Source organism: Pongo pygmaeus, chromosome 15 (assembly GCF_028885625.2).
Source record: "Pongo pygmaeus isolate AG05252 chromosome 15, NHGRI_mPonPyg2-v2.0_pri, whole genome shotgun sequence".
In the NCBI taxonomy this organism is placed as follows: Eukaryota; Metazoa; Chordata; class Mammalia; order Primates; family Hominidae; genus Pongo; species Pongo pygmaeus.
In genome coordinates, this window is record NC_072388.2 from 75,685,992 (window position 1) to 75,713,079 (window position 27,088).

Sequence of the window (27,088 nt, forward strand, 5' to 3'; positions counted from 1 at the left end):
TGTGCCACCTTGAACAAATTACAATCCTTAATGGCTTTGAATCTCAGTTTGCCCACTTGTAAACTGATGTCAGCAATACCTACCCTGCAAGATTGACCTGGGAATTAAATGAAACTCTGCAGGTACAGCACCTGACACACTCGGGGCTCAGTGAAGAGGAGCTATTTTTATAGACTTTCACTCACTTGGCTGAGTAATTCAGTTCCAGAAACAAAATGGACAAACAGTTTGAGAAAGAAGTGATTTAAAATGAATCCCAAGCCAGAGAGGTCCTTTTGGCACTTTATCTGAAGTGAATTGGATTCTGTTTGGATTACGGAAAAACAGACTTGTTCTCTAAGAATTTAGCAGTCAATTCAGACAGATGCCAAATCCATGAAAAACTCTCTGATTTTGTCACACGAACCCCAGAGCAGAAGTCAGACCCATGCGGATTCAGGTTTTCAGGTGACCTGAAGCAAATCGTTTCACTGGCCAGTCTAGATTTCAGTGGTTCCAAGCCCAGCTACCATTTGCATTACCTGAAGAGCTTTTCCATACTATGGTACCAAGCCCCACTCCAAACCAGTTTCATCAGGATTTCTGCAGGGTGCAGACTGAGTATCAAGAATTTTAAGAGCCCCTGGGGTGATCCTAAATGTAAGCTCCACTGGACCAGAAGTGCTCCAAGATCCCCTCCAGGTATCCCTGGTGCCTACAATCATGTATGATTCAGAGTAGACATTTAGTATATGTTTATTGAGTAAATGAATGAAGATTCTGACTCAACTTTTTGCTGTTTTCATGTTCATAATTTATGAGGTAAAAGAAAAAAGAAAAGGAGTTTAATCCCAAGAAAGAATCACAGAGCAGAACTGTCCAATAGAAATTTCTGCAATGGGCCAGGCGCAGTGGCTCAGGCCTGTAATCCCAGCACTTTGGGAGGCTAAGGCGGGTGAATCACGAGGTCAGGAGTTCAAGACCAGCCTGGCCAATATGGTAAAATCCTGTCTGTACTAAAAACTACAAAAAATTAGCTGGGCGCAGTGGCAAGCGCCTGTAATCCCAGCTACTGGGGAGGCCGAGGCGGGAGAATTGCTTGAACTCAAGCGGCAGGGGTTGCAGTGAGCCGAGATTGCACTACTGCACTCCAGCCTAGGCGACAGGGTGAGACTCCATCTCAAAAAAAAAAAAAAAAGAAAAGAAATTTCTGCAATGATGGACATGTTCTATAATCTGTACTATTCATTACAGTATCTATGAGCCATAATGGCTACTGAGTACTTGAAATATGGCTAGCGTGATTGGAGGAACTGAACTTTTAATTCTATTTAATGTTAATTAAATTCAAATTTAAATAGACACATATGACTTCTGGCTACCATACTGAACTTTTGGCTACCATTGCAGAAATTTCTTTTTTTTTTTTTTTTTTTTGAGATAGAGTCTCACCCTGTCACCTAGGCTGGAGTGCAGTGGTGCAATCTCGGCTCACTGCAACCCCTGCCGCTTGAGTTCAAGCAATTCTCCCGCCTCAGCCTCCCCAGTAGCTGGGATTACAGGCGCTTGCCACTGCGCCCAGCTAATTTTTTGTAGTTTTTAGTACAGACAGGATTTTACCATATTGGCCAGGCTGGTCTTGAACTCCTGACCTCGTGATTCACCCGCCTCAGCCTTCCAAAGTGCTGGGATTACAGGCCTGAGCCACTGCGCCTGGCCCACTGTAGAAATTTCTATTGGACAGTTCTGCTCTGTGATTCTTTCTTGGGATTAAACTCCTTTTCTTTTCTTCTTTTACCTCATAAATTATGAACATGAAAACAGCAAAAAGTTGAGTCAGAACATCTACCTTTTATAAACACATCTATACCTGTGTGCCTCCATGCCCCTCTTTTACTAACAGCACCCCATTTACCTTTAGGGCAGTCCTTCTCCCCCAACCACCTGTAGTCTTGGCTAATGAAATTGCCCCATCCTCCTCTAGCCAAGGAGTAGGCCAAGGATCCAAGCTAAGTCAGCAGACTCTTCTCTCTGGGATTTCACTCTAGCTTCTGTGTCACAAGAATAGAAAATGTGTCAGAGCAGATTAATATGAGTGTTGACGCCCTAAGACAACATGCGTTCGTTTGCAGACCATTAGTCCAGAGTGTGACGATAACAAAAGTGACACATGATGTGAGTTAGGCATCATTATCATCATCCTTGACATCATCAAAGTGACTTGTACCCAGCAGCTCAGATGCGCCTGCTCCTGTACTAGGTATGTAATTTGCCTAGCTTCTCTTATGCATCCTTTCTTCATCTGTAAAATGGAAATCATACTCATCCTAACTCTTCCACGGTTTTTGTGAAGACAGCAAAAGGAATAATTGTCATGAGGGCCGGGCGCGGTGGCTCACGCCTATAAGCCCAGCAATTTGGGAGGCCGAGGCAGGCGGATCACTTGAGGTCAGGAGTTGCAGACCAGCCTGGCCAACATGGTGAAACCCCATCTGTACTAAAAATACAAAAATTAGACAGCCATGGTGGCGGGCACCTATAATTCCAGCTACTCAGGAGACTGAGGCAGAGAATCACTTGAACCTGAGAGGCAGAGGCTGCAGTGAGCAGAGATCGAGCCACTGCACTCCAGCCTGGGTGACAGAGCGAGACTCTGTCTCAGGGGAAAAAAAAAAAAGAAAAGACAAAGAAATAATGGTCATGAAAGCTTTGAGCCAAATAAGGAGTTACCCAAGTGTCTGTTGGAGGAGTTATCCCCAAGGCATAGGTGTGGGGAGTCATGGGAGGGTTTGATGAAGGACCCAGGATCTGAGACCAATTCACAAGCTGTGCCACACCAGGTAAGTCACTTGTTCTCTCTGGGCTTTTGGCTTAGATAAGACTGGGTTATACACATCTCTTTCCAGTTTCACCATTTTCTAATCTATTTGCAAGCCCCCTTGCCTGATGCATATCCTCTTCCACTTCTATGCACACATGCCAGAAAATTCTCTAGCCTAGTCCATGCTGACCTTGTACCCAACTCATTTCTTCTTTTCCCAGCTCCCCACCTGACTGGGAAGTTGCTCTGCGTATGCACTCCCACAGCTTCCTGAATAAGCCTCTGGCAGAGCACCTTATGGAAATCATGCTTAACTATCTCCTCCACTAGCAGGCCATAAGTCCAACTAGGGAAAAGGCCACGTCCCTCTTGTTCACTACTGCTTCTCCAGTGCTCAGTACAGAGCCAAACACATAGATGTTCTATGAGTACTTACTCTTTGAATGAATACCCTACATCTATTTTATTTGTCATTTCAGAAAACACATGGTATTATCTAATGCTGCGTAACAAGTTAGTCCAAAACTTAGCAGCTTAAAACAAGAATAGTCACTTATCCTCTCTCAATTTCTGTGGGACAGAAAGTCAGACAGGGCACAGCAGGGCTGGTTGTTCTCTGCTCCACGTCTGGGACCTCAACTCTAAGACTCAAAGGCCGAGGGCTGGCAAGATCTGAAGTCTCAGTTTGCCATGATCTGGTGATTGGCTCTGCCTGTTGGCTGAGAGCCCAGCAGCAGCTGTCAGCCAGAACACCCTCATGTGGCCTCACCATGTGGCTTGGGCTTCTTCGCAACATGGTGGCTGGTTTCTTCTGAGGAACCAAGAAGAAGCTGTCTCCTTTTTATGACCTGGTCTTAAGAGTCATACAGCTTCACTTCCATCACATTCTATTCATTAGAAACCAGTCACCAAGTACATCCCACATTCAGGGGGAAAGGAATTAGATCCCATCTTTTCAAAAGAATGGTTAAGAGCTTGCAAGCCAATTTTAAAACCAGCACCACTTGGCTAACACAAGAAGCAATGTATAGAGTGAAAAACAAGTGTCTGAAGAAGTAAGACTTCTGTTCACATTCTAGCTCTGCCACTTACTAGTTGTGTGAGTTTGGGGAAATTGCCCTGAGACTTGGTTTATACAATACAGGGTGACAGTTGTTGATCCCTAGTGACTTTTCTATGCTTGGAGTCTTCTTGCCTTAGTGAGTTTAAGAAGATCCAGGCTAAACTAACTTTCTTGGTAGTCTTGCGATCCTTCCCATGACTGATAACCCTTGGTTTCTGACCCTGGAGGTAGTAAGAGGTTGCTACGGGAGCACAGGGCACCCAGAAAGTTCAGATACCAGGGACAGCTTTAGGGAACAGATATGAAACCACTGAGGCCCTGGGGACTCTCTAAGGCCTTTAACCCAGCCCTTGTGTAGTAACCTCAGCTTGTCAAGAAATGCAACAACCCCACAACTAAGGAATCTGAATCTGCCGGCTAAGGCCAAGGAATCTGCATTCTCCCAAAAGACTGTGATTCATGCTAACTACAGGTAGGGGAGACGGGGAGCGTCTTAAAGTACACACTCGGCCGTCTTTTCCTAAAGTTCTTGGCTTCAGCCTAGAGACAGTGCCTTTCCCACCATTTACAACTCTATGGCATGAGGGAGGCGGAGGATGCGTTCAGTGCCCAACGCTCTGGCCACGCACCACAGCCGGTTGTACTTTCACCTTCCTCTAGGCCAGCCGACCCTCCCCAAGCATTGCCTCCCACGCCCACGTCGCGGTCCCACCCTGGTCCGCGGGGTCCGGAGCGTCCAAAACCCGGTCTAGGCAGATGGTCTAGGGGTGAGCTCTGCGCACCCCATTCCCACCAGTGCAGGCAATCGAATAAAACAGGGTGACTTTTACCCTTTTCGTTTCCAGAGATAGTGACCCCCCCGTCTCAATCCCCAGATGTCCTCCTATAAGAACTGTGCGCGCTGGGAGGGACTCTGCGCTCACTCACTGTGACCACCTCGGCTGAGATATGGGGAAACTGAGGCCTACAGAGGGAAGGGAACTGCTGAACGTCCCAAAGCAACACAGGCACTGAATCCGGTCTAGAATCCCAGTCTTCCAGGCCAGTGCTCTCGGTCCTACCGGCTGAGGGCCCCTGCGAGGAATCCTTTTCAAGAAATTCCCGACCGCAGGAATTCCTTCTGCGCTAGGAATCTCCATGGAGTTTGCGTTCCCTTTGGCACGTTGAAAACGCCCTCCGCAGCTTCGCACCGGCTTCGCGGTGCCCTGACAGCTGGGTGAGGAGGGAGCGAAAGCCCACCGGCGTCCTTGGGGTAACTTGGGGCAGAGAGACCGCCGCGGGGGGCGGAGAACTAGGCGCGAAGGCGCTGGCCCTTTAAGGGGGGGACGGAGCGCATGCGCGGCGCGGGCCGGAGTCGAGCCCGGTGGGCGGCTGGCGGGCAGGGGACGCGGTCGGCGCCAGCGGGGCCCAGGGGCGGCGGGGCTGCAGCAGCCGCGGCCCCTGCTTCGCCCAGGAGCGATCGGCTGGTGGGCTCCTCGTTGGCGGGCTCCGCGTTGGCGGGCTGCTCCCCAGGCACCAGCGCAGCGCGCGCTCGCCCGGCTTCGTCACTCGCCTCCAGCTACATCCGCCGGCCGAGGCTGCGCGAGCCTCCGGGCTTGCGGTCCCCGCCCCGCGGTCCTTCCTCCACCCTCAGCCAGGGCAGCTGCAGCCCGAGCGAACAGCCAGGGAGCATCCTCCGCCCGCCCCGGCCGCGCCACCGCCCATGCTGCGGCCAGTCCCAGGCAGCGACCCCGCGGCCGGAGCCCGCCACTCGGTGACCTCAGCCTGGCCCCTGCGCGCCGCCCGAGCCGGTCCCGCTGAGCCGCGGGCCCCGTGCCCTGCGATGGCTCGGCTGGTGCAGCGCGGCGCCAGGTGCCAGCCGTCCTCCCGCTGAGACGCACCCGAGTGGGGACCCGCTGGGCCTCGGCGCTCGCAGCCTTCGCCTCCCCGCCGCGCCCGCTCCCTTTCTGGGGACTCCGCCGCTGTCGAGGGGACAGGGGACCCAGACAAAGCCCACTTTGTGCGGGGAGTTGGCTGCAGGCGTGGAATGTGCGCGTCGGCGCGCGCCCCCTCCCCGCTCCCCGCCCGCTGCGAGTCTTGGCTCCCGTACTGGTCGCGTCGGAGAAATCGCCCCCCAGCGCCGCTCTCCCGCCCGAGGGTCTTGGTTCGGAGCTCGCGCGGCCGGGAGTCGCCTCGGTCTTCCTTGGGGCGCGCGCAGATGTGAGCGTGTGAGAGTTGTGTAGGGGATTTTGTTCCCTCCGAAACTGAGACCCAGGGCGCCCAGTGGGCACCCGTGCCTTGACTCTGTCCTTTCTGCAGCCGCTGGTCCGAGCTGTCTGGCCTCAGTTTCCCTCCGACTTTTCTCCGCTCTGCCAGCCCTCACTGCTGCCCGTCATTGTTCTCGCAGTTAGATGGGGGTGCTTTGTGACGGCTGCCAAGTTGGGGTGTGTTCTCTTTATTCCGTTTTTCAAACAGAACAAGGCCTCCAAGGCTGACCCCAGACAACCCACCCCCTCGGACCCTAATTCACCTTATTGCACTGATTTTTTTTATCAAGTAGTATTTTATTGTACAGGAGCCACGCCCTGATTTCTTAAAGGCGCCTTGCATTCTGGCCATGTGTTATCTCTGCAGCTGGTGTGTGGGAGGCCGCTTGTGAGCCACTTGTTTTCCCGCCTCCACCACCCCCCTCGAGGATTTAGGGATGCCAGGGGGGAAGAAGGTGGTTGGGGGTGGCAGCAGCGGTGCCACTCCAACGTCCGCTGCGGCCACCGCCCCCTCTGGGGTCAGGCGTTTGGAGACCAGCGAAGGAACTTCAGCCCAGAGAGATGAGGAGCCAGAAGAGGAAGGGGAAGAGGACCTGCGAGACGGAGGGATCCCCTTCTTTGTCAACCGGGGTGGGCTACCTGTGGATGAGGCCACCTGGGAAAGGATGTGGAAACACGTGGCCAAGATCCATCCCGATGGAGAGAAGGTGGCGCAACGGATCCGTGGGGCCACAGACCTGCCCAAGGTGAGACACACGGGTCAGGGGGGTGATAGCACAGTCCGGGTTTTAGTGATCTTGGGGCTAAGAGTAAAGCCACACTCTCCTCTCACGGGGCAGGGGACCACTGGCTCGGTAAGATCTTTAAAATGCAGAGATATCATACCTGTCCAGGAGAACTTTCTCTCACTGCCATTCTAGGAGGGAGGTTCACATACCTTGTCTCCAGGAGGCCCTCCCCGCTGTCTTTTAAAATGCCCACGTTTTACAGGAGGGGATAGCAGCAGATGGAACTAACAAACACACTAGGATGGCTTGACGTCTCATTTGCTTGACGACACTTGCCAAGCCAGAGAACTGTGAGCAGACAAATGTAATGAATGACTAAGGAGATGCAGGGCTTCATATGTTGAGAAAATATTTTCGTGCATTATGTCATTGAATTCTCCCAACAGCCTTGTGACGTAAGTACAGTTTGGGTTCCCATTTTACAGATGAGAAAGCTGAAAACTCAAGTAGGAACTCAAGATCCCACAGCCAGTAAGTGGCAGAACTGAGATTCAATTTCAGGTCTTCAGGAGAAGGGCGGGGTTTGGTGGTGGAGGGAAGTGTCCAGGTCCTCTTCTCTGTTGGACACTAGATTCAAGGACATTAGAAGAGGTCTTATGGAGAAGCATAAAATGAAATAATTTTTCTGTGTTGGCTGTAACTCCTCCTCCATGACAGCTAGCCTTCAGTTGTGTCACCAACGAAAACAGAGGCTGTATCTCATTCATCTTTGTCTTCCCAAGGCCTCCTGTGTGCCTGGCACAGAACAGGAACTTGTGTGTGTGTTTGCTGAATGAAAGGGTATTTGAGAGTTTCTGTGCTGTATGCTGCTATATGGAAATACATGCCTGATATTTTAAAAAAAAAAAAAAACATGATCAAGACTGGGAGGCACTTTGCCAAATGCAGAGGCCTGAAATCTCCAAAAAAGAGCCCTTTGGACTGAGTTCAGAGGCCAGTGCTTAGCCCTGCCTGCCCAGGTCGGAAGGAAGGGGGCTAGGAAGAATGGAAGTTAGTATGAATTAGACATGAGGACAAGTGGCCCGTTTTGTTTTTACCAAGTTATTGGTACAGCCATCAGAAAGTGTCTTCTGGGAAAAAGAGAATCAAAGGTTGAAGGTTAAAATACTGCCTAATGTTTCCAGGGGAAACAAAATGTAGATTGATTTGGAATGGCCGCATAAATGTGCTCTGCACTGACTTAATATTTATTTAGCTAATCCCCTAGAGTTGGATGTTGTTTCCAGTTTTATTCCTAAAATGAATACTATGGTGAACATTCTAAAATACAAATTTTGGGGTTCATCTCTGATTATTCCCTTGGGAAAAATTCTGAAAGCGAAAATATTACATCAAAGGATATTGACATTGGTAGGGGTCACCTGCTCATCTATATGGCCCCTTCCACCTATTTGAGATGCAGTTTTCTTATCAATAAAATGAGGTTGATTGTGCAGAAGAAATGAGAGACTGTGTGTTGAAGTATTTGACAAACTGTAAAGCCCCAAACCAGTACCTGGTTATTGGATATCAGTTACCTTTTTTTTGTTTATTTTTTTGTTTTTTTTTTTGTTGTTGTTGTTGTTGTTGTTTTGAGACGGAGTCTCACTCTTTCCACTAGGCTGGAGTGCAGTGGCACGATCTTGGGTCACTGCAACCTCCATCTCCCTGGTTCAAGTGACTGTCCTGCCTCAGCCTCCTGAGTATCTGGGATTACAGGCACCCACCACCACACCTGGCTAGTTTTTGTATTTTTGGTAGAGATGGGGTTTCAACATTTTGGCCAGGCTGGTCTCAAACTCCAGACCTCAGGTAATCCACCCACCTCAGCCTCCCGAAGTGCTGGGATTACAGGCGTGAGCCACCATGCCCAGGCAGACATCCATCACCTTTACTCATGTGCTTTATCAAGCGGCAAGACTAGGTTTTGCTCAGATCATTTGTCCCGATGAGGCCAGAGTCTCACCCTGCTCCCACATGAACAAGTTGGGCAGCTCTCCAGCCATCTTGCTTATGTCTAAACCAGGCCATAAAAGAGTGTGAATGGTTCCCTGCAGAACTGTCACCACTCCTGGGAACTAAAAAAAAAAAATAGTGAGCTCACTAGTAACTGGTCTTTAATGTCATTTTGTCATCTTCAGTCCTCATGTACAGGAAAGACACGGATGAAGGAAGTCTAGGGCTGGGGGCTGTGTTGTGACGGACCCCTAGACTTCCACTGCTAGGGTAGAAGGAATTTTGTGAGAGGTTTGGAAAAATTTGAACTTCCCCCTCTTCAAACCACAGATCTTAGATATAAATCCCATGAGTCTGCATGAGGTCCCTCCTCTACCTGGCCCTGAATAGAAAGGTACCCTTAGAGTCTGGGAGTGCAGTGGAGTCCAGGAGGCCTTGGAGAGAAGCAGCGTGGGTTGGGTGCCGGGGTGCCAGGGTGCCAGTGGCAGGGTGGGCTGACCCCGCCCTTACCATCCCTAGGGGCCATGCCACTGGAGCTGGCACAGGGGCATTCCCTACAGCGGCCACACAGTGTGGGGCTCAAGAAGTGTTTTGTTGGGACTGTACAATGCTTTAAAAGGCCACTTGAGCCAAAATTTAAAATTGGGAGATTTCTCACATAAAAATTCAGATTTTTGGCATCTTTTCAGAAAATAAGAAGCCTTGGGAACACATGGGAATCTGCAGTCCCACGTGGCAGCTGTCAGCTGGGGCTGGGGAGTGAGTCCTACTCCCCCATCTTGCCACTGTCTCCACCACTCACCTACCAGGCCTGCCTGCCCCGTGTATGTTACTTGCCCGGCCCCTGCATGTGGTTGAGTCTGGGACCCCTGCAGGCTGGTGTCATAAAAGGGAGAGCACTCTGGAGTCAAAGCTACCATGTTCAAATCCTTAATCTCCCATAACTACTTATATGAGGAAGACAGGCAACCTTCTTGTGCCTCAGTTTCCTCAGCCGTGAAATGGAGCTAATAGCAATTCCCATCAAGAGGATATTAGAGGAATTAATGATGCAAAGCATGTGATGCTTCATTAAGTGCCTCCAATAGATACCCAGTAATGAAGCAGGGAGTGAGTGTTCATCGATACCCCACTAGCGCTTTGGAGAAGCAGCCTTTACAGGGATGATGCCAGTATGTTATAGGGCAACAATTTCTAGAAAGATCCCAAATCCAGCAACAGCTTAGGCTCCTTGATAAGAGTCTGTCCTTGATGTTTCAGGCTTCCACCCCCTTTAAAAGCTTAGTGGCCACTGACCCCAGACCCAGCTGCTGAAGGTTTTTTATGGTCTCTTATGGCTCAGGCAGCAGAGCTCCTGCAGAATGGGAATTTGGACATCTCCTCTAGTTACTTACTATGACTCCAGAGTGCTTTCCTTTGATTTATTTATGAGACAGAGTCTCGCTTGGTCACCTAGGATGGAATGCAGTGGCACAGTCATGGCTCACAGCAGCCTCTACCTTCTGGGCTCAAGTGATCCTCCCACCTCAGCCTCCAGAGTAGCTGGGGCTACCCGTGTGCCCTACCATGCCTGGCTAATTTTTTTATTTTTTGGTTGAGATGGGGTCTGTCTATATTGCCCAGGCTGGTCTCAAACTCCTGGACTCAAGCCATCCTCCCGCCTCAGCCTCCCAAAGCGCTGGGATTACAGGCAGGAGCTACTACACCCAGCCTGGACGTCTTCTTTAAAAGGGTAACGTTGCCGGGATCAGCATGTGCGGGGCACACTGATAATGATGATAGTGAACATGAATTAAGTCTGTGCTGTGTGCCAGACCCTGCTCTAAGGCCTCGACCTGCAGCATCTCATTCGCACTATAAGGCTGATTTTGTGTTGGTGCCCTCTTTACAAATGAAGTGTCTGAGGCACAGGGGAGGTCAGGAGCTTCACTAAAGTCACGACTAGGCCGGGTGCGGTGTAATCCCAGCACTTTGGGAGGTCGAGGCAGGTGGATCACTTGAGGTCAGGAGTTCGAGACCAGTCTGGCCAATGTGGTGAAACCCCATCTCTACTAAAAATACAAAAATTAGCTGGATGTGGTGGTGCATGCCTGTGATCCTAGCTACTCTGGAGGCTAAGGCAGGAGAATCACTTGAACCCGGGAGATGAGGGTTTCAGTGAGCCGAAGTTGCGCCACTGCACTCCAGCCTGGGCGACGGTGAAACTCTGTCTCAATAAATAAATAAATAAATAAATAAAGTCACGACTGTAAATGGCAGAGCTGAATATCCATAGTGATGATCTAGTTGGAGACTCAGCCATATTGCCCTCTAGGCCACACTTTTTGGGCACACACATCCAGTCACAAGCTCTTCCCACCTCCCCCAGGCCTCATTGTGCTAGACTGAAATAGACCCCTCCAGTGAGAATGTGTCAGTAGAACTCAGAACTAGGGGTTCCTGGAGCCGGGGGAATCCTTGGCCTTGGCTGTGGAGGAGGAGTGCTCCCTGGGGAGATCTGGTGGCTATACCACTCCCCCTTACCGTGCCCCACTTAAACCCACCACTCAACAGTGAGGAAGTATTTCCCGACTCCTGTTTCGGAGGTGGTGGTGAGGGGCAAGACCTAAAATGGGCCTGGTCATTTGCATATACAGAATCTTTCTTATTTGTGTTTGAGTGAACGAGTCTATGTGGGTAATGAACATTCAGACAAAAAGGTGCAGGTGCTGTCTGCAGGGGGGTGACATGAGTCAAGGAGCTAGCCTCGGTGATGGTGGCCTTAAGGTCCTGCCTCTGAATCCCCAAGTATTTTCTTGACTCTTCCTTCTCCCAGAGCAGCCAGCTCCTGGGTCCTTTGTCTGAACAGCAGGTGCCAGTGCTTTCATGGGTACTGCCTGGTCCCGGCCCAGGCCTGGCTCTGGGTGAATGATCCAGTCCTGGGACTGCAGCTCCCTGTTTGCAGCTTCTTGTGGGAGGGTGTACTACAATCTTTATCCCAAGCTCCTCAAGGTCACTGGATCCCCACTTGTGCGTGGGGATGATCTGCCTGCTTCCCTGCCTGGCAGGGGTTGCCACCTGCAGAGATCAGGTGACTGGGTGGATGTGCCATGCTATTTAGAGTAAATTGCTAAGTAATTCCTCTAATTCCTTTTCCACCTCCCCACCCCTGTATCCTTGACATGAGGAGGCCAGGCCAGGCCCTGGGGCCCATTTGGCACAGAGTGGCCAGACAGGAAGAGGGGGGAGCCCCCCACCCCGGGTTTTACCTTGCTGGTGACTGTAATTGGTGGGCCAATTTGGGGAGGGGGAGCAATGTGAAAGGGAAGTGGCTCCCTCCAGACAGGTGTCAGCGGCTCAGGAGCCAGGGCAGCCAGTGCGGTTGCTAGGGACTCCCCAGACAGGAAGGAGGAGACCCACGGGAGGGAGGGCGAGGAAGTGCAGGCGATGCTGTGGCCCTGGACCAGGGCCCCTTCCCTCCTGCAACTCCACCCCTTAGAGTGAGGAGGTGTCTGTCAGACACTGTCCCGTGTGCCTGTGCCATCAGCAACACCCCAGACATGAGTGTGCAGTGACAACTGGAGTGTCACTTCCCTCCTTGTCAGAGCCCCAGCCACTGCGGTCACATTATTTAAAAAGCTGGGCTGACATCTCCACCACTCGAGAGCCTCCCGAAGAAAGGAGGAAAAGAGCTTCGTCCTTCCCTCCCTACCCAGCCCTACCCCCTTCCCTTCACACGTGCCCCTGAGCACAGACTGTGACTCTCAGCAGCCTTGTCGGGTGGGTGGGTGGACTCAGTGTGGCCTTGGAGGGCGAGGTGGAGGCTTAGGGGCAGGGGGTGGGACCTCTCTATGTGGGGAGCCTTATAGCTACTGTGCTGGTGGCCAAGGGGGTGGCCTGAGGGGTGGGCCTTGTCCCTGGAAATCTGGTTCTTCTACCCAAGGAAGTCTGTTCTGAAACCTCGGAGGACCCTAGCTGATGTATCTCTTGGCCTCCTCGGCCTCACTGACTTGTTGCAGCCAAACTGCCGGATCCAGGCTCCCCTGGCTGGAGAGGGGCCCATACTGGCATAATGGTCTCTTTTCTGGAGGCTGGAGGCTGAGGGACGCCTGGGGGTCAGCTGTTCCTGATCTTACCCCCAGCAGCCTCCAGGCTCCCAGGCATCGGGAAGCACTGCCTGTTCTCTCCTCCGCCATTTCTGGGCTGGGTGCTGGAAAGTGCGTTCTGGGGAGGAAGACTGTCTGGGTACCTGGAAACCTGTACTGATTAGGTGTGGAGCTGGCAGGAAAGAGAAGACTTGGAGGAGGACCCAGGCCCTCTTTGCATGCCCCAGCCACAGAGCTACAGCAAGAACTGTTCCAAAATATGTCCTTCTGGCCTGCTATCACTGACTGACTCCCTGACAGTTCAAGCTGGTGCTCTGGAAGGCATGGCGAATATGCCCATGATACTGGGTGGGTCCCCTACCAATGATGTTCACCCCCCTCAGGACCACTCCCGAAGCCTAGGGCACCACCTGAGAAGATGGGACCCCGGATATACCAGCTTTGATCCGGCACTTGAACCAGAGCAAACTTCAAACCTAAAGTAACCCCAATATTATATTCTTAAGTCTTGAAACTAATATTTAAAATTTAAAATAGTTGGTGAATTAACCCATGTTTTTCTGAAGTTATTAAAGAAGCATAAAATTGGAACATCAACATACACTCTGAATGAGGAATGCTGTTAAGTCCCAGGAGGGAAGGAATGTCTGGGCTGGGGCCCTGGCAAGAGTCTTCGAATGAGGGGGTGCCAAGAAAGGAAGCTCAAGTGGGAGGGAGGGGAGGCTGTGCCTCCCCAGGGTGGGGCGCCTCTGGGGCCAGTCCTAGGTGTTTGGTGGACTGGAAGCTCCAGGGTGCCTCTTCTCGTGACCAGAGCTCTTTCTCTGTCCCCAGATCCCCATACCGAGTGTGCCTACGTTCCAGCCGTCTACACCTGTCCCTGAGCGCCTGGAAGCTGTGCAGCGCTACATCAGGGAGCTGCAGTATCCTCTCTGGTCAAGGGTCATGGCCACCTTCTGGCCGGTGTGGTAGGCCTTGTTTCCGGGCAGAGCTGGAGAGGTATCAGCAGAGCCGCCTCATTCCACAACGCCAGGGCCGCCATTCACGTGACATCTCTGTGCGCCCTGGTGCTGTGGGACGCGGCGCGTGTTCCTCCTGGGTGTCGGAGGAATTTTGTCTGATGAGTGCAGGGCCCACTCCGCACTCTCTGCCACCCCCCTCCCACTCCTGCCGTGTGATGGGGTAAAGAGAGGAAAATGGGTCCTGAGTGACTTGCTGGTCGGGTGGCCAAGTCTAGATAGATCTCCTGCTCTGTTGTCCACCCAGCCCTAGCAGAGGAGGAGAGAGGGAGCTGCCTTGGGGCTTTTAAAAGTCTGGTTTTGAATAAAGGGAAAAATGGCAGAGAAAAAGGATTTTCTGCTCCAGGAGGTAACTTCGGGATCCTAGAATTTTCTCCTGGTTCTTCTCCTTTTTCTTCCCTGGCAGTAGGATGGTTGGCCAGCAGAGGAAGAGCTGGGCTCCCCTGGGTCCAGATTCCTCTGTGTCCCTGCTCTGGGCCCTCTAGCCCCTGCACCCTGCCCCAGAGCTCTGTGTCCTGGGTCCTCTCTCCCAGGCTTCTGGCTGCAGAGGTCAGAGATGGGAGAGCTAGGCATGGGTCCTGGATCGGGGGAAGCCAGGCTGATGACTGCAAATCAGGTCCAGCTCCTCATTCTGCCAGTGGGGAAACCAGTCCAGTGAGGCAGGTGGCTGGCTCAGGAGCAACTAAAGGCTGAGTTGGACCCCCTACCCTAGCCTCCTCTCAGTTCCTGTGGCTTCTCAGCTGGTTGGAAGATGAAGTGCTGTAGGGCGCTGTTCCCAGCCACAGCCTCTTTCTGGCCCTCGCCAAACTGGCCGCCTGCTCCATGTCTCTTGTCCTAAGAAGAGAAGCCAGGGGAGAACAAGGGAGAATGCCAAGGAGGGGGAGGGAGAGGGAAAGAGAAGGGGGCGTGAGGCGGGGAGAAGCATTCATGCTGTGCCCCCATCTCCCCTCCAGGAGACTTGGCTCTTGAGCTTGGGGATAGGCAGGGCGAGAGGGTCAACCTCCTTCAGGCCAAGCTAGGAAGCCCTTAACCCGTGCCCACAGGTACAATCACACAGGGACACAGTTCTTTGAAATTAAGAAGAGCAGACCTCTGACAGGGTAAGTATGGGGAGGCCAGTCCTCTGCCCCAGGGCTGGCTTGGAGCCTCTTGAAAGCCCTGTAGTGCACCTTGGAGTGGAAGTTTATGGGGCAGTCAGGGACTCTTCCGAAGGAAGCCAGCCTTTGGGGGCAGGTGCCACCCTGGGGCCTTATGGATGTCATAAAGAGGAAAATCCAGCTGAGATGAACAGCCAGGGCTGCCTCGATGAAAAGGAAATCCCGGGTCCATGCTGAGCTAGAGGGTGGGAGAGAGCCCGCCCCCAGCTCTTGCCTTGGCCAGGAGAGAGGGTGGTCCTAGGTGGATTGTAGGTGAGCCTCAGATCTCTTGTTTTTTAGTGAGAGGTGGACCTTGCAGGAGAGAGCCCTCCCCCTTCTCTGTTCTGTGGCTGCTGCACTCCCCATTGCTGGTCCCCATTGCTGGTCGCCATTGCAGGGTACTTGCATGGTCACCCCATTTGCCTTACTCCATGGACTCTTTTCTGAGCATTGAGTAGAAGGCCCAGAGTCTGAGAACAGGGAGCTCCCTGGACAGAATGTTGGACCTCTCACTTCCCATCCCGCCACCCCGTGTGTAGCCCCCCTGCCTGGACTCACTTCCCCTGGAAAGTTTCTGCCCATGAAGCCCCGAGGGCAGAGGAGAGTGAAGAGTGAATGCCACAGCTGGGTCTAGGGTCTCAGCCCAAAGATGCCCACAGGCTTGAGACCCCTGGGCTTTAAAAATTCATGTGAATTGGCCAGGCATGGTGGCTCACACCTGTAATCCCAGCACTGTGGGAGGCCGAGGTGGGCAGATCATGAGGTCAGGAGTTTGAGACCAACCTGGCCAACATGGTGAAACCCCATCTCTACTAAAAATACAAAAAATTAGCTGGGCGTGGTGGTGGGCGCCTGTAATCCCAGCTACTGGGGAGGCTGAGGCAGGAGAATCGTTTGAACCTCAGAGGTGGAGGTTGCAGTGAGCCGAGATCACGCCACTGTACTCCAGCCTGGGTGACAGGGCGAGACTGTCTCAAAAAAAAAAAAAAAAGGGAAAAAAAATTTAATATGAATTTTACATCTTGCCCCACACATAATCTATGTTTGCTTCTTTGTGAAAATGCATTTAAATGGCTTATTAGCAAAATTACTTAATTACACCCTCTCCAAGGCCCTGGGTGGAGTCCACCCTCCCTATCCCCAAAGCTTTGCTCTTGTTGGCCTGTGGCTGCTGTGTGCTGGGGAACCACTCCAGCCTTACTTGGCATGGAGGAGTCTGGGTGCCCTCTTGGGCAAAGCCAGTGACCAGGCTGAATCCCCAGGCTGGGGACAGAGGGAGGAACCAGGCCTCAGGGAAAGGCTGTCTTAAAATGGCCTGAATTCCAAGTTCAGGAGCAGATCTGTAGTCAGCAGGCAACTATCTGCCTAAGATCCCACATCCAGGCTCAGGCGGCTGCGGGGAGGCAGTTGCAGTCAATTAACAAGCTCCTGGGAGAAGCCATGGTTGGGTCAGGGGTGTCCACCGTGCTTCAGAAGGGAAGAGATCGATGCTGACATCCCTCCTCCCGCCCACTGCCTTGCAGAAGGCCCCAGCCTGGTGGCTGGAGAGAAGTTGCCCCCAGCTTCTGCTGCCCTCCCCCAGAGCTCTTTGGAGCAAGAGCCAGGCGTGGGAGGTGGAAGTGAAAGGAGGGAAGAGCAGGGAGAGTGGGCCTCCTTCCTATCAGCAGTGGCTGCCTCTTTCCCATCCCCTCAGGCTCCAGACGTCCGTCAGGAGTGTGGAGGGAGGTGCCGGGCCTGAGCTGAGAGCAGCTTAGGGGGCAGCCTCTGTCCTTCTAGCATTTCTAGTCCACCCTGCCCCCTCCTTCTCACATTCCCCTGGAAGGGGCTGGAGGCGCTGTCCTTACTGACCTGCCTCCCTTTCCCACAGGCTGATGGACCTGGCCAAGGAAATGACCAAAGAGGCCCTGCCAATCAAATGCCTGGAAGCCGTGATCCTGGGAATGTATCCTTCCTCGCCTGGAGGGGAGGGGTCCGGGCTTCTCTGGGCCTCAGCTTCCTGCTCTGAAAGTGAGGGTGGGGGAGGCTGAATGGGCTCCAGGGTTCTCCCATATGCGGTCATCTGCTTGGCCCCAAGATGGAGAAGCCCCCCACTAAAGTGGAAGAGCCCCCCACAAAATTGAGGCCCGAGGTCCCAGTACCCCACCTCTCAGTTGCTACCTTCCCAGGCTTACTGGGCAGCTCTTTTTTGAGTCACATGGACACAGGGACCCTGTTTTCTGAACCCCAAATCAGGGCACAGTGTCTCACAAAGGCAGTTGGACCATTTCCAAGAACTAGACAGTCTGGGATGCACAGTTGGAATGCCCAGATGTTGGCATTTCCAGAACATGTTGATTTCTGGATGAGATATTAAAGCAAAACTGCCTTAAAAAAAAAAACCACAAACAAGGTTTTCCAGTCACACCCCTGCCTCCAACCCAAAGGGCAGAAGTGGGGCCTGTAGCTGAGTCACCAGGGTAGCCCTGGAGACAGACCAGCCACCAGCAGAGGCTGCCCTCCCCAGCCCCACAGTCAACAGCAGGAGAGGAGGAAGTGTTTATGGCTGGTTCTCCATCCTAACTGGTCAGTGCCTGAGCCCTACCTTTTCTTCTCAGTCATTTTATTATTAAAAATGTCATAAATACACGTGAAATCTAGAACAACATCATGAACTCCCGTGCACCCATTACTCAGCTTCACCAACTCAAAGCCAATTCTGTTTCATCTCTTCCACCCTGCCCATATTCTTTACCAGCTTTTAAACATTTTGCCTGCGCCCCTGGGGGAGGCAACCCACTGGGCTCAGTGCTGCAGAGGAGCACAGGTTAGGTGGGAGCCAAGAGGGTGATGGGGAGGGGGCCTGATGGAACAGGAGTCCCTTCTGAGTCCTGGGAGGACTGTGATCCAGGGGTCCATCCCCACCCCCCACACAGACATGCCTGCCTGAAGTTCACACAAAGAGGCTGCGGGTGCCCTTCTCTTCCCGCAGAGGTCTCGGAGGGAACTCTACTATGGCAGGCATTTACTAACAGCGCAGGCCCATTTCTGGAGCCCGACATACCTGCCCTGTTTATAGGGTTCTTTGCTGGGATAAGCCTGAGGCCACCCGAGAAATTCAGGCTGCAGGTAGTGCCTCCTTCATGTCTCCACGTTCACTTCTCCCTCAGGGGCCACACACCAAAATGGAGGCTCCCACCCTCATAGGAGAGAGACTGGTCCCCTTCCCCAGGAGGACACACAGAAGTCACTCCAGGCAGGGTCCTATGGTCTCGAAGCTTTTCAGGGGTCACCTGGTGGCTTGTGGGCAGGAAGAAGATGGGAACAGCCCCCATCTGGGTGAAGGGCTCCTTCTCAGTGTCCCCACAGCTCCCTCAGGCACAGCGCACGCCGTGGTTCTCACGTCTTGTCCTCGCCGCACTCTGAGCCTCTGCAGGGCCGGGCTGTGCATTTCTCATCGCTGTATCCTTGGTCACTTACAAGGAGTCAGGCTCAGTAAGCATTGGTGGAATGAGGGTAGCACTGGAGGGACCGTGGCATAATGTCTCAACACAGACTTTGGGGTCAGGTTGACCTGGACTTGAATCGCGGCTGGGCTGCTGACTCACTGTGTGACCCCCAAGGAAGTTCCTTAACATCTCTGAGCCTGAGAGTCCTTCTCTGCAAAGGGGGATAGTGGCAGTGTGTAGAGTTGTTAGGACAATGGGCCGAGCCGGTGCCGTGAGACACAGCACAGTGCTGGACATGGTGTCTGCTGCACACTTCTATCCATTCATCTCCTTCTACCCATTTGTTCAAGAACTTTCACTGGGTAACTGTTGTGTGCCCGGCTTGATGCTGGGCCCTGAAGAACATGACAGACAAGGGCCCTGTGCTCGGGAGGTTTGCATTCTAGTGGAGGAGACAAAATAAGCAAGTAAGGAAAAAGAAGCAGTAAACACTGGTCATGGTGAGAGTGCCGTGGAGGAGGTGGACGGTGGCGCAGGCTCAGCTTCAGTCCTGAGCAGGAGCCAGCTTTGGCAGGCAGGGGAAAGGCCAGTGTGAGAAACTCAGGAGGGAGGCCCCGGGGGCTGGAGAGGCGAGCAGGTGGGGCAGAGGCGCAGGAAGCGGGAGTGGGCCTGGGGCTGGCGGGGGGCACGTCCCAGGCCTCAGGAGTGCACGTGATTGTATTTGAAGGGCCACAGGCAGGGGTGCATGTGGATACGGGGAGAGGACAGGGTAAGAGAAGAGTGAACAGAACTGCCTGCATCTGCGAGGAAATCCATGTGTGAAGGAGAAACAAAACCCAGAGGCCGTGTCTGCGGCTTGTGTGTGTGCCGAGGTGCGGGATGGAGGATGAAGGAGTGAAGCAGAGGAGGCAAGGCCTCTCTCCCGTCCTTGGGCCACTGGGCTCTGGAAAGCCCTGCAGTGTGGCACCAGCCCTGCTTGACTTTAGAGCGGTGGCCACAAATCCCTGGAAGCCCCGTGCCTATTCGAGGTTCCCTTTATTGAGCTCCTGCTGGATACCAGGCTCAATGCTAGATGGCGGGAATACCAGGAGACGCCAGGCGTATGGAGATGAGCAGGACTAGTGTCTGCACCTCAAGGCTGGCGGTGCGTGGACCCCGTGGCTCCCAGTCCCAGTCCCTCCCGGCGTGCTGGCCCCGTGCTTCTCCCGGCTCTTTCCTTAGCGGGGCACTGTCCAGTTACCTCACCAACAGCATGCCCACCCTGGAGCGCTTCCCCATCAGCTTCAAGACCTACTTCTCAGGGAACTACTTCCGCCACATCGTGCTGGGGGTGAACTTCGCGGGCCGCTACGGTGCGCTGGGCATGAGCCGGCGCGAGGACCTGATGTACAAGCCGCCCGCCTTCCGCACGCTCAGCGAGCTCGTGCTGGACTTCGAGGCCGCCTACGGCCGCTGCTGGCACGTGCTGAAGAAGGTGAAGCTGGGCCAGAGCGTGTCACACGACCCGCACAGCGTGGAGCAGATCGAGTGGAAGCACTCGGTGCTGGACGTGGAGCGCCTGGGCCGCGATGACTTCCGCAAGGAGCTGGAGCGCCACGCCCGCGACATGCGGCTCAAGGTCTGCCCGCCTTCCACGCCCTCGCCCCCTCCCCCGCCCCAGCAGAGGCGATGTGAGGATTGAGAGGACTGGGGAGCTTCTCAGAGGACTGGGGTGCTGGGGCCTTGCTTAGTGGTCGATATTGTTCAGGTGGTCCCCTGGGGTGGGCAGACCAGGACGGCTGCGGAGGGAGGAGGTGGGTGGGCTGGGTTTGGATGGTGGTAGGTGTTGGGCACATGGAGAAGGGGGCTTTGCAGTCAAGGTCATTGGTGGGGAATCACGGCCTGTCTGGAGGGTGTGGTCGGGTGCTGTGATGGGCAGCCTCCCCACTCCTCGTGTAATGCATCCTGACTATGCCCCCCAACCCTAGCAACCATTAAAGGACTAGGGGGTGGTCAGAAGAAAGGGAAGTCAGACCATGTGGAAGACAATAAGGGCAGTGTTCCTTCTTCCTCTTCCCACCCACACTTGAGCAGGAGGTGATAGGGAGTTGGGCTGGGGGCTGTTGTACCCAAAACAGCTGGGCTGAGCTGTTGAGCCCTAGAGCTTTTCAGCAGACAGAATTCTGACCTCTGCCTGGGTTCTCCTGGGGCTGCCAGGGCCCCCTGCTGGGTATCCCCATAGCTCAGTCACTGCTGCACTGTGACTGCCCCTCCAGGCAGCCTGGAGGCTCCACCTCAACCACCGAGCTCTGCACTCCCAAGTGCACTGCTTCTCTTGACAGCCCTGGGAGGCCAGCGGGCAGTAGGTGGTAGCTCCATTTTCAAGGTTGGAAGCCCAGAGTCTTGCTCACAGGCAGTGAGAGGCAGATCGGACTGGAGCTCAGCCTCCTGATGGGGTGATGGGGAACCCAGGTGTGTTGCAGGTGCCTGCAGGTGTCCTGGCAGGTAGCTAAGAGCTACCGCTGCCCTAGCCATTGCCAGCTCTAGGCCAAGATCTCCTGGGGTGACAGTGCCTTCCCCTAGGGCAGAGGCAGGCCGCAGCCAACACTGTGTTAGAGGGGCTGCTCTCTTCTGCCTGAGCTGCCGCTGCCCACCTAGCTCTGGGTCCCCCAGCACCCTGGCTCTTGCTGCTCAGTTTGCTATTGTGTCTTCAGTCATCAGATTGGATCTAGGGTGAGAGCCAATAGTTCCCTAGTGTTTAGAGCTGCGATGGATTCCCAGCCTATTCAGTGCTAAACACTCCCCTGTTACTTGCCCCTCTCCAGCGCTCCCGTGTTTTGAAAACTCAAGTCAAGCCAACGGTGCCACATAAAGGATGACTCTTTTGTTTTTCTCATTTTTTTCTTAAGCAGAGCTAAAGCTACCAGTCTGACTTCTCAATGGCTGGAGATAACCAGCATCACCCTTGGGGTGAGTGGGATCTCAGCCCCAAGTTCAGCATGGGCTGCTCCCACAACTGGCACGTTTACCTGGCCTTTGTTGGGGACTTTCTGCAATATTATGGTATCTCAGTGATTTCCCCCACTTCCACTCTGCCTTCAAAAGCCCACAGGGATTGGACAGCCCCATGGAGGAACTCCTGCCCTGGCAGCTTTAGTGCCTGGGAAATAGGTTGGGAAAGATCCAGACAGGGAAGAGCCATGCTTGAGGTTCCCCGGGCCTTCCCCAGGGCAGCCTTCAGGGACCTGTGGCTCCTGGAAGGGGAGGCTGGGCTCCAGGGCAGCCCTGGAGTGATGCTGTTGCTTCCTCCTCTGCACCTAGATTGGCAAAGGGACGGGCCCTCCTTCTCCCACCAAGGACCGGAAAAAGGATGTTTCTTCCCCACAGCGGGCCCAGTCCAGCCCCCACCGCAGGAACAGCCGCAGTGAAAGACGGTGAGAGAGGGATCACGCCTGGCTGGGTCCAAAGAGGGTTTTTTCCTTTCCTCTCATCGTATGGGTCCCTCTTTTTTTTATCTCTCTCCCACCCTTCTCTCTTTTTTGCTCCCACCCAAGGGAGGTGACTTGGGATGGTGGGTTTAGAGGTTTGTGTATTGACATTTCCCACAGCAAGGCAGTTCTACTTCCCCAGAGAAACCAAACTCTGCTAGCCCACTAGTCTGAGCATGGGTTATGTGAGAGAAAAGGTGGAAAGGATGGGGTCCCTGCAAGGCAGTGAGCCTCCCAGGAATGTCATGGGGGAGAGCCTGAATATTAGATGGCTTTGAACATAACTTTGCCCCCCACCCAAGAGTCTGGTTTTTGTCTGTATCTAGGTAGCAAGAACAAGCCATTGAAATACCAGCTCTTCTCTGATTTCAGCTCCTACACATCACTCTGACTCTTGCTTTAAATATAATTGTCATTCAGGAGCCACCTCTCTGGTATGAATTCAGGGGTGGGGTACTAAGCAGGCCTCTGGCACCAAAATATCCATCATCTGTGACTTTTATCTAAGAGGCTTTTGTAGATGACAGATTCTCCTCAGAGATTTATACTTTAAGCTGTTACCTACCAACTGCAGCCAGATTAGCCAGCCTCCAGCAGAGAGAAAGCCTGTGAGAGCGAGCCGGGGCCACATTCAGACAGCACAGGTGGGCCAGGGTGTCCAAAACCACACTTCCATACGCACTGTGCTGTGCGTTGGAGGGCCACTTGGAGAATGTGGTGGGGAAGCCACCAGGCAGCCGCTGCTGGCTCCCCAACTCCATCTCCCTAACAGACCAGACCACTCACTCTCCTCCCGCTCTGCTCTCTCCCTCCCACAGGCCCTCGGGTGACAAGAAGCCTTCCGAGCCCAAAGCCATGCCAGACCTCAATGGGTACCAGATCCGGGTCTGAGGCGGATGCCAGCACCCCAGGGCCCACCCACTCCTGGGGGCCAGGATCCACCTGCTGGAACCAGCCTCATGCATGGGGAAGGCAGGGCTGGTGACAAGGCAGGGCAAGAGTCTGCAGGAAGAGTGTGTTCCAGTTCAGCCCCTCAAGCTGCTCTCGCTCTCACTGAGCCAAGCCCCCTAACTTTGGGCCTAGAGGCCATTAGTATTTTATTTGGAGTTTTTAAACTCTACAACTGAAGTTTAAGGTATTTGGGGAAAACTTAGTCCAAATGGATCTGCTGATGGTGGGAAGGCCAGTGCTTAACAGATCCATGTGCCATGGGGCCAGGTGAGGGAAACTGCTGGTTCTGCTGGTGCCTCTGCCGCTGGCTTCTCTCTGGGAGTTGGGTGCATCCTATCAGTGGGAAATTTCCCAGCCTTACCAGGCCTGTGGTGGGGGGTGGGGGTGGGGTGGAGATGTTTCTCCAGTTCTGCCTGCCCTGGCAGAATCTTGACCCAGGGAAAGGGAAGCAGGGTAGGAGTCCTTCTGAGAAAGGTCTGTGTAGCCCATTAACCAGGAGCTTGGCACAGGCCACATCTGCCCCAAGAGCATGAGCTCGTGGCCCAGGAGAGCCTTCAGGCCCTTGAGGTCCCCATGGGCAGGGCTGTGTGGGCAGAGGAGGGGTGATAGGAGAGCCCAGGGAAGGACCTCTGGGCAAAAAGTTCCCAGGCCCTAACTGCATCTACTTGCTCAGTCCCAGCTCTGCCTGTTGCTCTAGCCCACAGGCTCCCTGCGGAGGAGGGGAGGTGGAGGACCCAGAATGGCACTGAGGCCAGCATGGCTGTAGGAGTTGAGCAAACCCTGGGGGCCAGTCCAGGAGCCGTGGCTGGACATGGGGTGATGGGGCGGGATGCTTGGGCCTGGGTCTCTCCTCCAGCAGTGCCAGGAGCCCTTGCTGGGGAAATCAAGACCAGACTAGGATGCTTGTGCCCCAGGCCTGCCTTCCATTCTTTAACAGCCCATCTTGGCTTGGGGTTGCAATGATGGCTGGGCCAGTCACTTGTGGCAGGGCATCAGGGCCCTAGCAGGGAGGAACCTAGGCACCTGGGGTTGTCCCCAGCCTGCCCGTCAGCATGAGATACCCGGCGGGAAAGTGAGAGGATGTGGAGAGGTTGGCAGAGCCGGGGGTAGGTTCTGGAGGCTCAAGCAACAAGGAGGTGCAGGGAAAGGGTGCAGTGCAGCCACTGAGGAGGGACAGCTAGGACCGGGGGGATGCAAGTGAGAAAGGGATGTGGGGGAGAGTTTAGGATCAGGCTGGTTGAGGAGTAATGGGTTGCCTACAGCAAAGACTAGATGGCTGTTTGTCAGGAAGCGGTAGAAAGGTAGAAAGGATTCGGATTATGGAAAGGTAAATGGATGAGATGACCATTAAGGTTTTGTTTTACTGAGAGGCTGTAAGTCTGCCGGGGCAGCTGTCAGTAAGGCTGCAGAAGGGCTGGGGGCTACATAAGGAAGATCAGAACTAGGGTTGTAAACTCAAATGATGAGCAAACAGTGAGAAGGAGGCCTGAAGGGCTGTGTGGGGACTGTGGCTACCTGAAGAGGGCACACCCTGTTAAAGGGGCCGCAGCTGCTCAGCTGTTCTTACAGTGCCAGCCCTGTGTTGCCAGATTGTCTGCTTTGTCAGAGGCCAGAATTCTGACTTTTTATGTGAAATAGGATTTTTAAATGCTGGTGATCACTTCAAAAAACTTAAAAACCCAATACTGGCAAAAGAGGATGCCAGTTTGCAATCTCTGAAGTAGAGAGAGCTCATGCTGGGGAGAAGTCCACCAAGATGCTTTGAGGTGGGCTGTAGGAAAGTCCTGTTTCTCAGAGCTGGGCTGGGCTAGGGTAGGATCCTTGCAGCTGAGGAGGAGGAAAAGCCACTGAGTCCCCTCCCAGAGCAGGACAAACCAGAGGCCCTTTGCAGTTGCTGGGTCACCAGCATGGGTGGCGTGGAGTACAGACTGTAGCTCTTGGCCTGCCAGGGAGACGGATGGTGCCTTCGAAGCAAAGAAAGAGGAAGGGAAAGCAGAGCTAGGGATGCCTTTGCTGATGAGAGTGCCTGTCAGGGAAGGCGCCACAGGCTGGCAGCTCTTCAAACCAGCAGCGCTTGACCCAGAGCCAGATCCAGCATGGCCCGGCCAGAGGCACCCTGGGAGGCCAGCTGGTCAGTCCCTTGCCTCCCCAAGTTCCTCCTGGGGTCAGTGAGCCCTGGGAGGATGCCTAACCTAACTCCAGCCAGACTAATAGGGGCATGGTGACCCCTGACTCACCATCCCATCCCAGCTTTCAGGGAGTGGGGGTAGTGTGGTCCCCATGTTCCTACTATGCCTAAGAGATGGCTCACCTTGGGAGGTGCCAGGCTGAAACTAGATCCTTTCTGGGTCTGGATGCTGCCGCTCATGAGCAGGGGCGTGGCCTCAGCCGCCTCTGGGAGCTTCCTGGGAATGACAGGATTTGAGGGGAGTAGATATGAGAGGGAGCCGCTCCTGGTTCTGGAGACAGGAGGTTCTAACTTGCAGGATCCTTTCCCAGAGCCCTCCATGGAGAAAACAGCAAAATGAAGCCCTTACCTGCTTGCTGTCTGCAAGGGAGGGAGCCGAGCCCCAGCTGATAATCCCCCAGCACTCACCCTTCCTGAGCTGAGACTTCAGGGCTGTGGAGACCAGCACAGGACATAGTGGTGCTTTTTAAATTTATTTTTAACTGTTTCTCATATGTAGCAACCCCTCCTCCCCTCCTGGGCGTGTTTACACAGGCTCTGCTCTGGGGGCTGGCCTGGCTGTGAGGTTTCTGGGGAGGCAGAGAGGCAGGGACTTTGGGGCCTTAGTCACCATCCATGGTATCACCTCATCTCACTTCCTGTGAGGGGCAGGGCCTGGCTGATGTGACCCCAGCTCCCCCCAGTTCAGGACTGTCTTCCAGCTCCTTTGCCCCTGGAGGTGGGGGCTGCTGGCTGAGGAGGGGTCAAGGTGAGTTCCAAGAAAGCTACCTGTGGAAAATAGACCAGGGTTGGGGGGGTGATTGCAAAGTCTCCCCAAAGCCTGGCTCCTCATGCTCAGTGCCAGGGGCAGAACACTGGGGAGCCAGGTATAGACAGCCTTCCTGTCATAACTGCCAGTCCTTTTCCTCCAAGGCCTCTGCACATTCTCATGTTCCCCTCACCCATCATGCCAGCCACCCCATCCCTCTTCTGGCAGGGCCAAGTTGGGGACAGCGGCAGCCCTCTGGCCTTGGGATGCAATGATAAAGCAAGCCTAGGGCCAGGGTTTGGGGAGCGGAGAGAGCCGAGAAGTTGACCACGTGTGATTTCCAGCCCTTTCCGCTGAGACTTGACTTCTCAGGTCAAGGAGTCAGTCTCGTTCTGGCTGGTGGAGTGCCCAGAGGCCTGTGAATGTGTGCGCCTGCTTTTCCGGCCTGGAATGTTTTCTGGCTCAGCTGCAGCAACATCTGCAGGCCCAGTGTCTGCCCTGTGTCCCTGGGCTCGCTCCAAGTGCAGGGACATACATGCAGGGCCCAACATGATGATGGTGTGAAGGGCAGGAAACAGTCCTCTGAAGGAGTGGTAGGTGGGCAGTCTGCCCCCGCCAGGTACCATCGCCTCCTGCCAGCTTCCCTAGACCAGGCAGGGCTGCCATGGTGCTAGCTGCAAGTCCATCAGTATTGACCGTCTCGCTCCACCTTGGTCCTCCGGAGTCCCAAGTTTCCCTTTTTCATGAAATCTGACAAGAGAGAAGAAACATGGGTGTGCTTGGCCCACAGGGCCTGGTGGTGATGGACCTCCCTGCTCCCTCAAGCTCTGGATGGCTGCAGTGTTGTACTAGACTTTGTTCAGGCTGTTCTTATCTCAGTATTGCCCCTACCTTTCACTTTCACACTTCATCTCATTCCTGTTGTCACTTTCCCCTGAAACGAATAAAGTCTCCCCAGCTCCTGCTGTGTGGGCTGGGCAGAAACCACAACACGTAAGCCTTGTCTCCTCTCCTTTGACGCTGGGGCCCGAGCCCTCCCCCAGCCCAGCGGCATTAGCCCCATTGGCTCTGGGAAGAGCCTGACCTGAGGTGAGCCTGAAGCCAGGGAACAGGAAACCTCCCAGCCCCTGCAGTCATGATGAAACTTCTGGGGTCCCAGACTTTCTCAGCCTGCTGAAGCCACTCAGGCCTTGTTAACCCTAATCTGTGAGCAGCGCTTTCCCCCTCTCTTCACACAGTG

At 54.0% G+C, this 27,088-nt stretch overlaps 1 protein-coding gene across 1 annotated transcript; it reads left to right on the forward strand.

Moving 5' to 3' along the window:
- Window positions 1-5,243: 5,243 nt before the first annotated feature.
- Window positions 5,244-26,838, forward strand: VASH1 (vasohibin 1). The gene is made up of 7 exons (XM_054448091.2): window positions 5,244-6,855; window positions 13,749-13,837; window positions 14,977-15,033; window positions 16,937-17,011; window positions 19,731-20,112; window positions 21,795-21,907; window positions 22,780-26,838. The coding sequence occupies exons 1-7, from the start codon at window positions 6,547-6,549 to the stop codon at window positions 22,850-22,852; spliced, it is 1,098 nt and encodes a 365-aa protein (XP_054304066.1). The 5' UTR covers window positions 5,244-6,546; the 3' UTR covers window positions 22,853-26,838.
- The last annotated feature ends 250 nt before the right edge of the window (window positions 26,839-27,088 follow it).